The 12,503-nt window shown below is 44.5% G+C and overlaps 1 protein-coding gene across 3 annotated transcripts in view; it reads right to left on the bottom strand.

Moving 5' to 3' along the window:
- The window catches only part of nlrc5 (NLR family, CARD domain containing 5), a 350,789-nt gene that overhangs the window by 249,821 nt on the left and 88,465 nt on the right, over positions 1 to 12,503 (bottom strand). For all 3 annotated transcript variants that reach the window (XM_085991231.1, XM_085991232.1, XM_085991233.1), the window contains exons 2-6: positions 11,508 to 11,827; positions 9,805 to 9,867; positions 7,619 to 7,681; positions 6,102 to 6,182; positions 4,335 to 4,472 (exon numbers count right to left, since the gene is read on the bottom strand). In XM_085991231.1, the coding sequence (XP_085847357.1) occupies positions 4,335 to 4,472; positions 6,102 to 6,182; positions 7,619 to 7,681; positions 9,805 to 9,867; positions 11,508 to 11,827 (665 nt within the window). The remainder of the gene's footprint in view (positions 1 to 4,334; positions 4,473 to 6,101; positions 6,183 to 7,618; positions 7,682 to 9,804; positions 9,868 to 11,507; positions 11,828 to 12,503) is intronic.

Here is a 12,503-nt window from a genome sequence, read left to right as displayed (position 1 = left end):
ATCCCTAGAAAGTGTTTTCTCTAAATGGTTTACTCCTGTTGAGAACCTGGAGCTCAATTTGGAGTCTGGGACTGGAGTTTGGACAATTGTGTAGGTTTGCTGGGAAGGTGAGCAGTGTAGGTGAGCAGTTGCCAACAAATACTTGGGATAGGTGGGAGCGGGGCTTTGTTGACAATTTTTTACTGCCTTGGTTCATCCAGATTGGCTACAACCCATTGTCAACCATGGAAAGCCCTCGCCCTCTTCAGTTTTGCTCTAGAAAGTAGGTTAGGGCTCCCTCCCTTCTAAATCTAGTGAACACCACCACATATTGGAGCTGGGAGGAGCACATAACACACCAGGCAAGACAACCCATTCACCCAGCATGCCAAGACTTGCTGTTTGTAAACCCCACCATGTCTCTCCACTTCCTAATGATGGAAAAGCGCAGAAGCTTGTGTGTCATGATATAACCCTCCTGTCATTATAATACAATGTGTGCCACATAGTACAACCCTCCTGTCAGTATATAATGTGTGTCACATAGTATAACTCTCCTGTCATTATACATTGTGTGTCACATGGTATAACCCTCCTGTCATTATACATTGTGTGTCACATGGTATAACCCTCCTGTCAGTATATAATGTGTGTCACATAGTATAACCCTCCTGTCATTATATATTGTGTGTCACATGGTATAACCCTCCTGTCATTATACATTGTGTGTCACATGGTATAACCCTCCTGTCATTATATATTGTGTGTCACATGGTATAACCCTCCTGTCATTATAATATAATGTGTGTCACATAGTATAACCCTCCTGTCATTATACATTGTGTGTCACATAGTATAACCCTCCTGTCAGTATACATTGTGTCACATGGTATAACCCTCCTGTCAGTATACATTGTGTGTCACATGGTATAACCCTCCTGTCAGTATACATTGTGTGTCACATGGTATAACCCTCCTGTCATTATAATACAATGTGTGTCACATGGTATAACCCTCCTGTCATTATACATTGTGTGTCACATGATATAACCCTCCTGTCATTATAATACAATGTGTGTCACATGGTATAACCCTCCTGTCATTATAATACAATGTGTGTCACATGGTATAACCCTCCTGTCATTATACATTGTGTGTCACATGGTATAACCCTCCTGTCAGTATACATTGTGTGTCACATAGTATAACCCTCGTCAGTATACATTGTGTGTCACATGGTATAACCCTCCTGTCAGTATACATTGTGTGTCACATAGTATAACCCTCGTCAGTATACATTGTGTGTCACATGGTATAACCCTCCTGTCAGTATACATTGTGTGTCACATGGTATAACCCTCCTGTCAGTATACATTGTGTGTCACATGGTATAACCCTCCTGTCATTATACATTGTGTGTCACATGGTATAACCCTCCTGTCAGTATACATTGTGTGTCACATGGTATAACCCTCCTGTCATTATACATTGTGTGTCACATGGTATAACCCTCCTGGCATTATACATTGTGTGTCACATGGTATAACCCTCCTGTCAGTATACATTGTGTGTCACATGGTATAACCCTCCTGTCATTATACATTGTGTGTCACATGGTATAACCCTCCTGCCATTATACATTGTGTGTCACATGGTATAACCCTCCTGTCATTATACATTGTGTGTCACATGGTATAACCCTCCTGTCATTATACAATGTGTGTCACATGGTATAACCCTCCTGTTGTAGGAACGGAGGTTCCTATCAAAAAGACTGAGTTCGACTCAGGCAATTAAAATAATGAACTTTAATGAAACGAAACGGGTTTAAACTGGAAACTGCTAGAACACATCAATTACAGGTCTACTCTCCTTGAGGGCTCCACGAGGACCGATCCTCTGGTCAGAAGACTGACGTCATGACGTCATCACGTTCTTCCCGCCATTGGGGCATCACATGACTAACGGCATGACGTCATCACGTTGAAACCGTGCTGTAAAGGTAACTAGACATTGTACAGTCAAACAGTGTAATTAAAGGTACAGGCACAGACAGTAACTACATTGCTGTTAAAGGAATTATGTACAACCGCTCTGAGTCCTTTGGTGGCTCCGCCACACTGTCATTATAAAGTATACTACATACTCAGTGAGCGCTTCCACAAGAGATCAGTTAGAGTGTGCAATTAATGTATATGCCTTGTGTCTACTGCATATATGTTAACATTGTGGATCGCACACTTCAAAGTTTCAAAAACACAAAAGAAACTCCGTCATTTCCTGCTGGTTTCCTGATCTTCACAACCTGACCTTCCTTCAAGGGCAGGAGCCAGGGATTTACAAGGAGCTGTCAATCTGCACAAAATCCCCTCAATGGTTATACTCCAACTGCCCTCGGGATGTACCTTTATTAGACCACTTCGCCACATGGAATACCTGAGCAATAGATTTAAAGTGACAGGCTAGATTGAACACAGCCTCACCTTGCAGCTAAATATCACCACTGTGCTCCAGACCCCACACCACCCCTGAACAACGCTGCGGGAGATTGGCTAGTACAGAGTAAAATGGCTGCTTACAAGATCGTAGCACACTCAAGGCTTTCAGTGAACATCATAAATTGCAAGCAAAATGTACACACGCCACCCCACAGGCCTCAGCACTCCATCCCAGGAACGGTCCATCCTACCTCACAAAAGTGCACTTGCTGTCAAATGATCAAACAGCACACTAGCCTGCTGAAGGAGGGAGCGTGATGATGTGGGGGAGAAGACACAGACAAAATGGGAAAAAAATCTATACTGGTATCCTGGTAGCACATAGTGGGGATTGCTTCTTGTGTCTTTAAGTGTTTATATTGAGAATGATAGAACAGAATCATAGAACTCGACAGCACAGAACGAGGCCATTTGGCTCATCATGCCTGTGCCAGCTCTCTGAAAGAGCTAGCCGATTAGTTCAATCCCCTGCTCGTTCCCCATATCCCAGCAAATCTTTTCTTTTCAAAATACTATTGAATCTGCTTCCACCACCCTTTTCGATAGTGAATTCCAGATCATAACAACGTGCTGCGTAAAAAAAAGCTGCATCTCCCACTGGTTCTTTTGCCAATTATCGTAAATCTGTATCCTCTGGTTATCGGACCTCCTGCCACTGGAAACAGTTTGTTCTTATTTACTCTTATCAAAATGCCTCATAATATTGAACACCTGTATTAAATCTCCCCTTAACCTTCTCTGCTCTAAGGAGATCAACCCCAGCTTTTCTACTCTCGCCACATAACTGAAGTCTCTTGACCCTGGCACCACTCTGGTAAATCTCCTCTGTACCCTCTCAAAGGCCTTGACATCCTTCCCAAAGTGTGGTGCCCAGAATTAGACACAATCCACCAGCTGAGGTCTAACCAGTGATTTATAAAGGTTTAGCATAATTTCCTTGCTTTTGTACTTATAGGGCTGGATTTTGCCAATGGGGAGCTTTTGGAGGCGGGACTCCCACTTGTCAGGTTTCAGTCCTGCCTCCATCAACTTCTGGCCAACCCACGCTATTTTCCCTTGATTGAACTTGTTAAGCCCGCCCAGCAGGTTTAGCAGGCCAATTAAGGGAACGCCAGTTACAGAGAACATCTGCGTATGACGTTTCATCTGTCAAAAATTTTTGACAGATGAATTGTCATCGATTGACAACTCTGCGCAGCTGTCAAACACTGACATTCTCTGTAGTTTGATGAGTTTTTGAATTCAAAACCTCATCAAACCTCTTTCTTTTGCAGAAATTAGATGGTTGTTGCATTGGACAATGCAACAGCCATCTGTCATCTCTGCCGCGGAGGTGCGAGACTCTCCGCATACACACCGACTGAAGCCTACAGGAAGAAACCAAGGTAAGTACACTTTTTCTAACACTTTCCACTTACCTCACATACTCACCTCTCCCCACACTTGCACCCATCACTTACCTTCACGGCGCACTTTTGCACCCCTCCGACCTCCACAGATCCACTACTCGCCTCGGTGACCCTGGCGGGGTTTGGAGCCTTCGGGAAGTCCGCACTTGTGTGGGCAAAATGGGGATAATCCGCTTATCTGCCTGTTAACTACCTGTTAACAGGCAGTTAAGTGGCTGTAATCCCCTTCCTGCCTCCAAGGAGACGGGACCCGGCCCGGGTCGGCTACCCACCTCCTGGCAAGATGGCACGGAGGCAGGTTGGGGGCAGGTTGGGCACCCGCCCCCAAATTCTGCCATTTTCCCAGCAGTCCTGCCTTCATATCCGCCTCCCCAGGACTGGCAAGATCGCACCCTCTGTCTCTATTAATAAAGAGGAAGAACAATTTGACTTGTATGTTAAAAATGACCTGAAATTGGCAAATTCAAATACTCTTCTCCTGTTTGATGCAATGTGCTGTCCATTTCTTCAGGGTCTGGATTCAACATCGTTTTAGTGAATGTGGACGTAGAACTGGATTTTGGTGCTGTTGTTTTGCAATGATTACCTAAAAAGGAATAGGAAATCTGTTTTCAGGCTTACATACAAACATAAGAAAATGACGGGCAGGAAATGACCAGCTGGTCCATCGAGCCTGCCCCACACAAATAATGTCTAGAGCATTGTGACTAGATACTTCCTCACCTCCAGTAGCCATGTAAGCTCCTGGAAGAGGCAAACAAATCAGGAAAATAAATCCAGGGTTAATAAGGGGAAACAAACTCTGGAAAATACCTCTCTGACCTACTCAGGTAATCGAAACCAATTTAGGAAGTCACTTATCGGCGGTGAGATCAGCGGGCTAAATTTACAGTCTAAGTCACCAATCTCACCATTGCAGGACACTCTGGGCCACTGTGTCCATGTATTCATTCAACCAAACACGTGCCAATCAACTTCTTTGTTGCTGGGTCAAAACCCGGTAATTGCCAAACTACTGCCAATATGGGTGCACCATCACCACATGGACAGCAATGGCCATTCAGGGGTGGGTAATAAATGTGGCCTTGCCACACTCCAAGAACAAATCAGGCAGCCAAATAGTCAATACTGAGGAGGACTGCAACAAATTACAGGAGGACATTAATAAACTTGCAGAATGGGCATATAATTGGCAAATGAAGTTCAACACAGATAAACGTGAGGTATTACATTTTGGTAGGAAGAATAGGGAGGTCACTTATTACTTGGAGGGTGCGAGTCTTGTTGGGGTAGAGGAACAAAGGGATCTCGGAGTACAAATACACAAATCACTGAAAGTTGCTACACGGGTTAGCAAGGCCATAAAAAAGCAAACCAAGCACTTGGGTTTATTTCTAGAGGGATATAATTAAAAAGTAGGGAAGTTATGCTAAACCTGTATCGAACCTTGGTTAGACCACAGTTGGAGTACTGCGTACAGTTCTGGTCACCATATTATAAAAAGGATATAGAGGCACTGGAGAGGGTGCAGAGAAGATTTACAAAGATGATACCAGAAATGCGAGGGTATACCTATCAGGAAAGGATGAACAGGCTGGGTCTCTTTTCTCATGAAAAAAGGCTGAGAGGTGACCTAATAGAGGTCTTTAAAATTCTGAAAGGTTTTGATAGAGTGGATAGAGAGAGAGAATGTTTCCACTTGTGGGGAAGAGCATAACTAGAGGCCATCAATATAAGATAGTCACCAAGAAATCCAATAGGGAATTCAGCAGGAACTTCTTTACCCAGAGAGTGGCGAGAATGTGGAACTCGCTACCACAGGGAGTGGCTGAAGCGAATAGTATAGATGCATTTAAGGGGAGGCTAGACAAGCATATGAGGGAGAAGGGAATAGAGGGTTATGCTAATAGATTTAGATGAGGAAAGACGTGAGGAGGCTCGAGTGGAGCATAAATGCCAGCATGGACTGGTTGGGCCAAATGGCCTGTTTCTGTGCCGTATATCCTATGTAATCCTATGTAATTGTATATGACACTGGAGTGCAACATAGGCTCCTGATCACAGCAAGTTTCCAGTCTAAGTCAGGTAGTCTAATGTGGAGTGAGCATGTAGGCCAAGGGCAAGTAATTACCATAGTTTTACCTACCCCGAGGGCTAACTTCTATTGCAACTCATAGCTATCACTATCTACATTATTGATAGTGTTTCTATTTACCTTTTTTTGTTCGTTTTACTTCTGTAGGTTTAAGGCTCTCCACTTGCACTGCACTTCGTTTTCTTCCACTCTGTGAACTATCTAAAGAAGTTGTGGAAATTTTAATGACCGGTTACAAAACAGACTAAGAGGGAATGTTAGTTCATGACAACAAGTCCAGTTATTCAGATTGCTGGAACTTCGGTCAAAGCATTTCAAAAACTGCCATGCAGGCCAGTTTTATACTAAGTTATTAAATATTTATGTAACAAACCACAATTCACAACCTGCTGTTCACACACATATTTTATAAATATATATATCATTACATACAAATATTGTGCAAAGACTATTCCCTAATTAGGTATCAACCGTGACTCAGAGGTAGCACTCTCGCCTCTGCGTCAGAAGATTGTGGGTTCATAATCCCACTCCAGAGACCTGAACACAAAATCTAGGCTGACACTCCAGAACAGTGCTGAGGGAGCGCTGCACTGTTGGAGGTGCCGTCTTTCAGATGAGACGTTAACCCGAGGCCCTGTCTCCCCTCTCAGGTGGATGCAAAAGATCCCACGGCACTATATCGAAGAAGAGCAGGAGAGTTCTCCCCAGTATCCTAGCCAATATTTATCCCTCAACCAACTACAGTAAAAAACAGAATCTTGTCATGTAACTCATTGCTATTGGTGGGACCTTGCTTTGAATTAACTGCCGTGTTTCCTATATTAAAATGGCAACTACACTTCAAAAATACTTCATTGGCTGTAAAATGCTTTGGGATGTCCTAAGTTCGAGAAAGGCGCTATATAAATGCAAGTCCTTTTTTCTTTTTCTTAAATCTGTCTACGGCCAGGCCTTTGCCAGTGCCACCCTTGCATTGGCTGTGGAAGCTGCCAGAGATTGGCCTGGGGGAGTTCACTGTTCAACTATTGTTTTTTTTTAATAAAGTAGTCGGCCTCCTCTGTCACATCCCCAGCAATACTGCACTGATTTAACTCGCCCCGAGACCACAAAGGGATAGATACATCTCCTTTTAAAAATATCTAGACCCGAGTATTGCATCATTGTTTTAAAGACAGCTCCATTACATTCCTTAGTTTTGGTGCCATCACATAGGAACTGATCCTTGCGTTTAACTTGGACTTGTTCATTTTGAGTGTTTATGTCACCACCCAAACAACAGACAGGCTCAGGTTACCCAGTGAGTGACACGGTTCTACTACAACTGTCCTATCTTCAGTCTTTCATGTATGGATTGATGCGGTTCAGAGTGTTGTAACTGATACAAACAGTTACAGGGCCACTGCAGTGTAAACGTAGCAAAGGCATTCCCAAAGAATACATCAGCCCTATTACCAGTTATTGGGGGGCGGGCAGCAGACAGAACAGTTTAGCATTATGGCCATTATAACTAAAATCTTCACAGTAATTCCAGTTCAAATCCCAGGCAGGATGGGCTGAATGTTTTCCCCCCCCCCACCATTTCTTCCATTCTTTCGTTCTTTTCTAAAAATCTATCCCATGATTTCCACCCTTACCTTTTGTGCTTGATTCTAATTCAGAGACAGAATTAGATTCACTCAGATCCTGGTACAGCAAATCTGAAGAAACAAAGGCATTTATGCTGTCAGACACATTTTTCATAAACTGGAAGAATTGCAGAACTGCACCTGACTAACGGACTGCCAGGCACAGCCAATTATCTTACAGGCCTGAACTTTCCTTTGGGGAAGCTGCACAGAATAGTGCCTGTGCCCTTCGAATTCCACACAGGCTATAAACATCTCAACTTGTCATTTTGTCCCAGGACAATTAAAGGAGGCATGTGAGGAGAAAATGGTGCCAGTCAGCTTCAATGCAAACATTTTGGGGTCAGGCCAAAGGTCACATCAGACAATATTTAGACATGCAAATAAAAAGTTGTGGAGGACATTAAATAGGCATCCCAATGGGTCTCTTTAAGTTCCTTTAGTAATTCATAATTTCTTTCACTAATAGTTATTTTCTTTTTGACTATTTCCTCCTACGCGCTGTTTGCTGCCCAATTGAAAATGACCCTTTTTGTATCAACATTTGGACACTGGTGCAAAAGGAAAATATTGGGCCACTTTTCTTTCACGTCAGGGATCTGCATTTCAATCAAACTTATACAATGGGATCTAAGTCTCATATCTGGTGATTGTTAAGGAAATTAGTTTGGGACATTTTACATTGGATGTAGATTTGTGTCACAAGCTAGCTAGAATTGAGCAGTGGTCAGATAATTGAGCTGTTTGTAGGAAACAAAAGGACACAAAACTGGTGCAGTAGGAAATGGTGTTGTGAAGCGGAGGATGACTTTTTAAAAATTCAATTTCGGGATATGGGCGTCGCTGGCAAAGCCACAATTTATTGCCCATCCCTAGTTTCCCTTGAGAAGGTGGTGGTGGGCCTTCTTCTTGAACCACTGCAGTTTGTGTGCTGAAGGTACTCCCACAGTGCTGTTCGGTAGGGAATTCCAGGATTTTGACCCAGCAACGATGAAGAAGATCGGCTATATGTGTCCAAGTTGGGATGGTGTGTAGCTTGGAGGTGAACTTGGAGATGGTGGTGTTCCTATGCATCTACTGCCCTTGTCCTTCTAGGTGGCGGAGGTCGTGGGTTTGGGAAGTGCTGTTGATGTAAGCCATATTGGCAGCGTATAGGGAGATCTATATTAGATCTCATCTGTGTCACATCTGAGCTAGGAGGACCCAGTGCTGGGTATAAAAAAAATATTCTGGATCACAATATAAATGCCTTTGAGTGTACTTAAACCACAACTGTAAGTGTATGTAACGCAGTGTAAATGCAGCCTAAGTCCTGAGTCATGGCTTGAGAACACAAGAGAGAAGCCGCAGGGCAAGGAAGTCTCTAAACTCTTTGGGCAGGATGTTCATTGGGCCGTGGAGGCGGGATTGGAGGCGTGTGGGGGGTTAAAATCCCAAAATCGGGGGGCACGAACCCATCCCGCCCCCAACCCGCCTCCATGCCGGTTTCAAAGGAGGCGGGTACCCGACCCGCACTGGGACCCGCCTTCCCGAGGCGGGAAGGGGATTAGTGCCAATTAACTGCCTGTTAACAGGTAGTTTTTAGCCCAATCCCTATTTTTATTGTTGAAATGTGGGATTCCCGACGGCTCCAAACCACGCCAAGTTAGCGAGGCGGGCCATCGGGATGAAGGGCTTGGAGGGGTTGAGATGTCCAGTGTTCAGGTGAGTGATTGGTGCATGAGTGCAGAGGTAAGTGTGTTTGGTGTGTGTAAAGTGTTTAAAGAAGTTGTACTGACATGTACTTACCTTTACAGCCTTTCTTCCTTCAGGTCTCGGGAGTACCTCATCTCACCGGCACAGAAAGCAGAATGGCCGCGATCTGTCAAAAGTTCCAGCATTCAGCTTTCTGTTCCGGGGAGATCTCTAAATCATCCTGACAGGAAGGAATTAACTTGCAGTACAGATTGTCACTTCAACCAGCTGTGAAACGCTGATATTTCATCTGTCAAAAGGTCACCTGTTGCCGGGTGGCCCTTAATTGGCCTGCTGAGCCCGCTGGGCAGGCTCAACAAGGTCAATCAAGTCAAAATCGCATAGGTTGGCTAGGACTCGATGGAGGCAAGACTACAACCCCTAAAGTTGTAGTCTCGCCTCCTATTCGACTCCTCAATGAAAATCCAGCCCTTTGTCTATCCCATGATTTCCACCCTTACCTTTTGTGCTTGATTCTACTTCAAAGACAGAATTAGATTCACTCAGATCTTGGTACAGCAAATCTGAAGAAACAAAGGCATTTATGCTGTCAGACACATTTTTCATAAACTGGAAGAATCACAGAACTGCACTTGACTGACGGACTGCCAGGCACAGCCAATTATCTTACAGGCCTGAACTTTCCTTTGGGGAAGCTGCACAGAATAGTCAGGTCTTAAGTCTGATTTACACAACACAAGTAATGCAAACGTATCCTTTTGTAAACCTAGAATTCACACACAAAATAAATGTGATTTCTTGATACATAGATATCTCAAAATCTATCTTCTATATATATAAAGCGGTTGGTTTGTCTGTCCGTCTGTCTGTCCGTCTGTCCGTCTGTCCATCTGTCCGTCCGCTATAAACTCAAAAGTACCTACACATATGTTATATCAAAAGAAAGCTGATGATCGGGGAGTGTCATAGGCGTACTTACTTTTTGGTCAGACAAAAATTGTTCCGCCAGTATACTAAAAATGTTCAAAAATCCGCTCATTAGCGGTTGACCAATCCTACCGCTCATTAGCGTTGAGTGACGTGATGGTTGACCAATCCTACAGTTCAGTGACCTGATAGTTGACCAATCAGTGCGTCACGGGTGGCACCTAATCCTGCAGCCTCCCGAAACTTTGCCGCCATTTTTTCCCCTGCTTTTCCTCCACAGCGAGCAGGGCAGCTGCGTCGGCCCGCCGGAGCGGCAGGTGAGTTGGGGTCACTCGGGCCAGGCCTCACAACCGCTCGGCCCGAGACACACAGCGGGGGACCGGCAGCGGCCGGCCGTCAACCCCGCGGCCCGACACACAAAGCGGGGGAGCGACAGTGGCCGGCCGTCAACCACGCGGCCCGAGACTGCGTTGGCCCGCCGGAGTGGGAGGTGAGTTGGGGTCACTCGGGCCGAGCCTCACAACTGCTCTGCCCGAGACACAGAGCGGGGGAGCATCAGCGGGCGGCCGTCAACCGCGCGGCCCGACACACAGAGCGGGGGAGCGGCAGCGGCCGGCCGTCAACCACGTGGCCCTCTAAACTGCCCTGGCAACGCCGGGCCCCCCCTGCTAGTAAAATATAAAATAAGTAACAGTAGTTTAACACATTCCCCAAAGCATTTTTGTTTTTTTATTTTGTGTATTGACTTGTATACATTACTAGTTACATTCACTTACAATGTGTTTTTAAACATTGATTCTGAAGTTCAATGAAATGCAATAGAACAAACTGAACAAGAGCAGAACAGCAAAGATTAAATATTTAACTAGGTTCAGGAAATTACATTTTGGGGATTCAGTATTTGAGCAATTTGAGACATGACATGTGGTTAGTGTTGCAAATTTAGGAGGAATAGGTGATTTTGGACCGATGGTACCCAAAGCTCTCCACCACTGGGGTTTTCCTCGCACCATGTCTGAGTCTGTTGTAGACTAATTGATAGAGATTGATTGCTTTGATTAGTCAACTATTATCGTTGCCTCATGTGACTACCAAGATGGTATAAGGCAAACCAAATGGACCTTGGTCTTTATTCATCTAGCAATCCCTATGTTGGACAAAGTGGACCAATTCCAATTAGATTGGGTCAAAATTGAAAAATTACAAATTCATTCCACTTCATAGTTTTCCTTCTCAGACTCTACAAATTCTTGAAATCAACAACACCACAAATTACCTTGTGTGAAGTCATCTCCAGCTGTCATAAGCGAGTTCTCCAGACACATAGGGAATGAGTTACAGGGCATAATGATAATGAGTGTTTCAATGAAATGCTTGCAGGTGTCATTATCTTTGTTCAGCAATTTGTTTAGCAACACTGAAACTTTCTCCTCATTGGTTCTTTGGCTCATGACATGGTCCAGCTCCTCCTTGTTGAGGATACCCTTGGCTTTTTCAAGGACGCGGTTAGCTTCCTGGCTCAGAGATTCCACCAGTTGCCCATGGTTACTCTCCAGCACTTCCTTAATTCCGCTGCTGCTCATCCTGGCAAAGAAACTAGATTGACAAATTGGGCATGAGTATGCTGTTAAATGTGTAAATCATTCATACAACCTTTGCACTTGAAACGAGAAAAGTTTAGCAAGGCTCACTCCACTTCAAGCTCATTTAAACAACAACAACTTGCATTTATATAGCACCTTTAACATAGCAAAACATCCCAAGGCGCTAAATTTAAAATCACAAACTTTATTCCAGAGTGAATTTGGTGAGGTTTTTCACAAACCGCGCATTCATACCAGCATGGAAACTCTTCTCTGTGAGTCCTTGCCGGAGGGCGCAGGATGCTCCAAGCTTTGCTTAGCTGGATGCAGATGCTGAACCTCAGGGGCCGTCAACAAAGAAGTTGATCTTGGAGGAGGAGCAACAAATGTGCGAGGCTCTGGCAGCTTTTCCAGCTGCGATGTGTGCAATTGTACAGAGAATGGAGGAGTCCATCTCCAACATGGGCAGCATCATATCACAGGCAATGACGACAATGTGCTCTTCCATGGAAAGGGTGGCCACCTGCATGGAGCAGCTAATGCACCACTCAAACAAGAACATGCTTGCTGTGAACAACAGATTTCAGACTCTTATTGACCTCATCTCTAGAAGGGATAGCAACATAGACTTGGGCCTTCATCACCCCACTGATGTGCAGTAAGTTGCTCTCCAGCTCCTTGCTAGCAGG

This window comes from Somniosus microcephalus, chromosome 6 (genome assembly GCF_052327205.1).
Source record: "Somniosus microcephalus isolate GS21.2 chromosome 6, FLI_Smic_1.0, whole genome shotgun sequence".
Lineage (NCBI taxonomy): Eukaryota > Metazoa > Chordata > Chondrichthyes > Squaliformes > Somniosidae > Somniosus > Somniosus microcephalus.
This window is presented reverse-complemented; position numbering and strand designations above follow the sequence as displayed.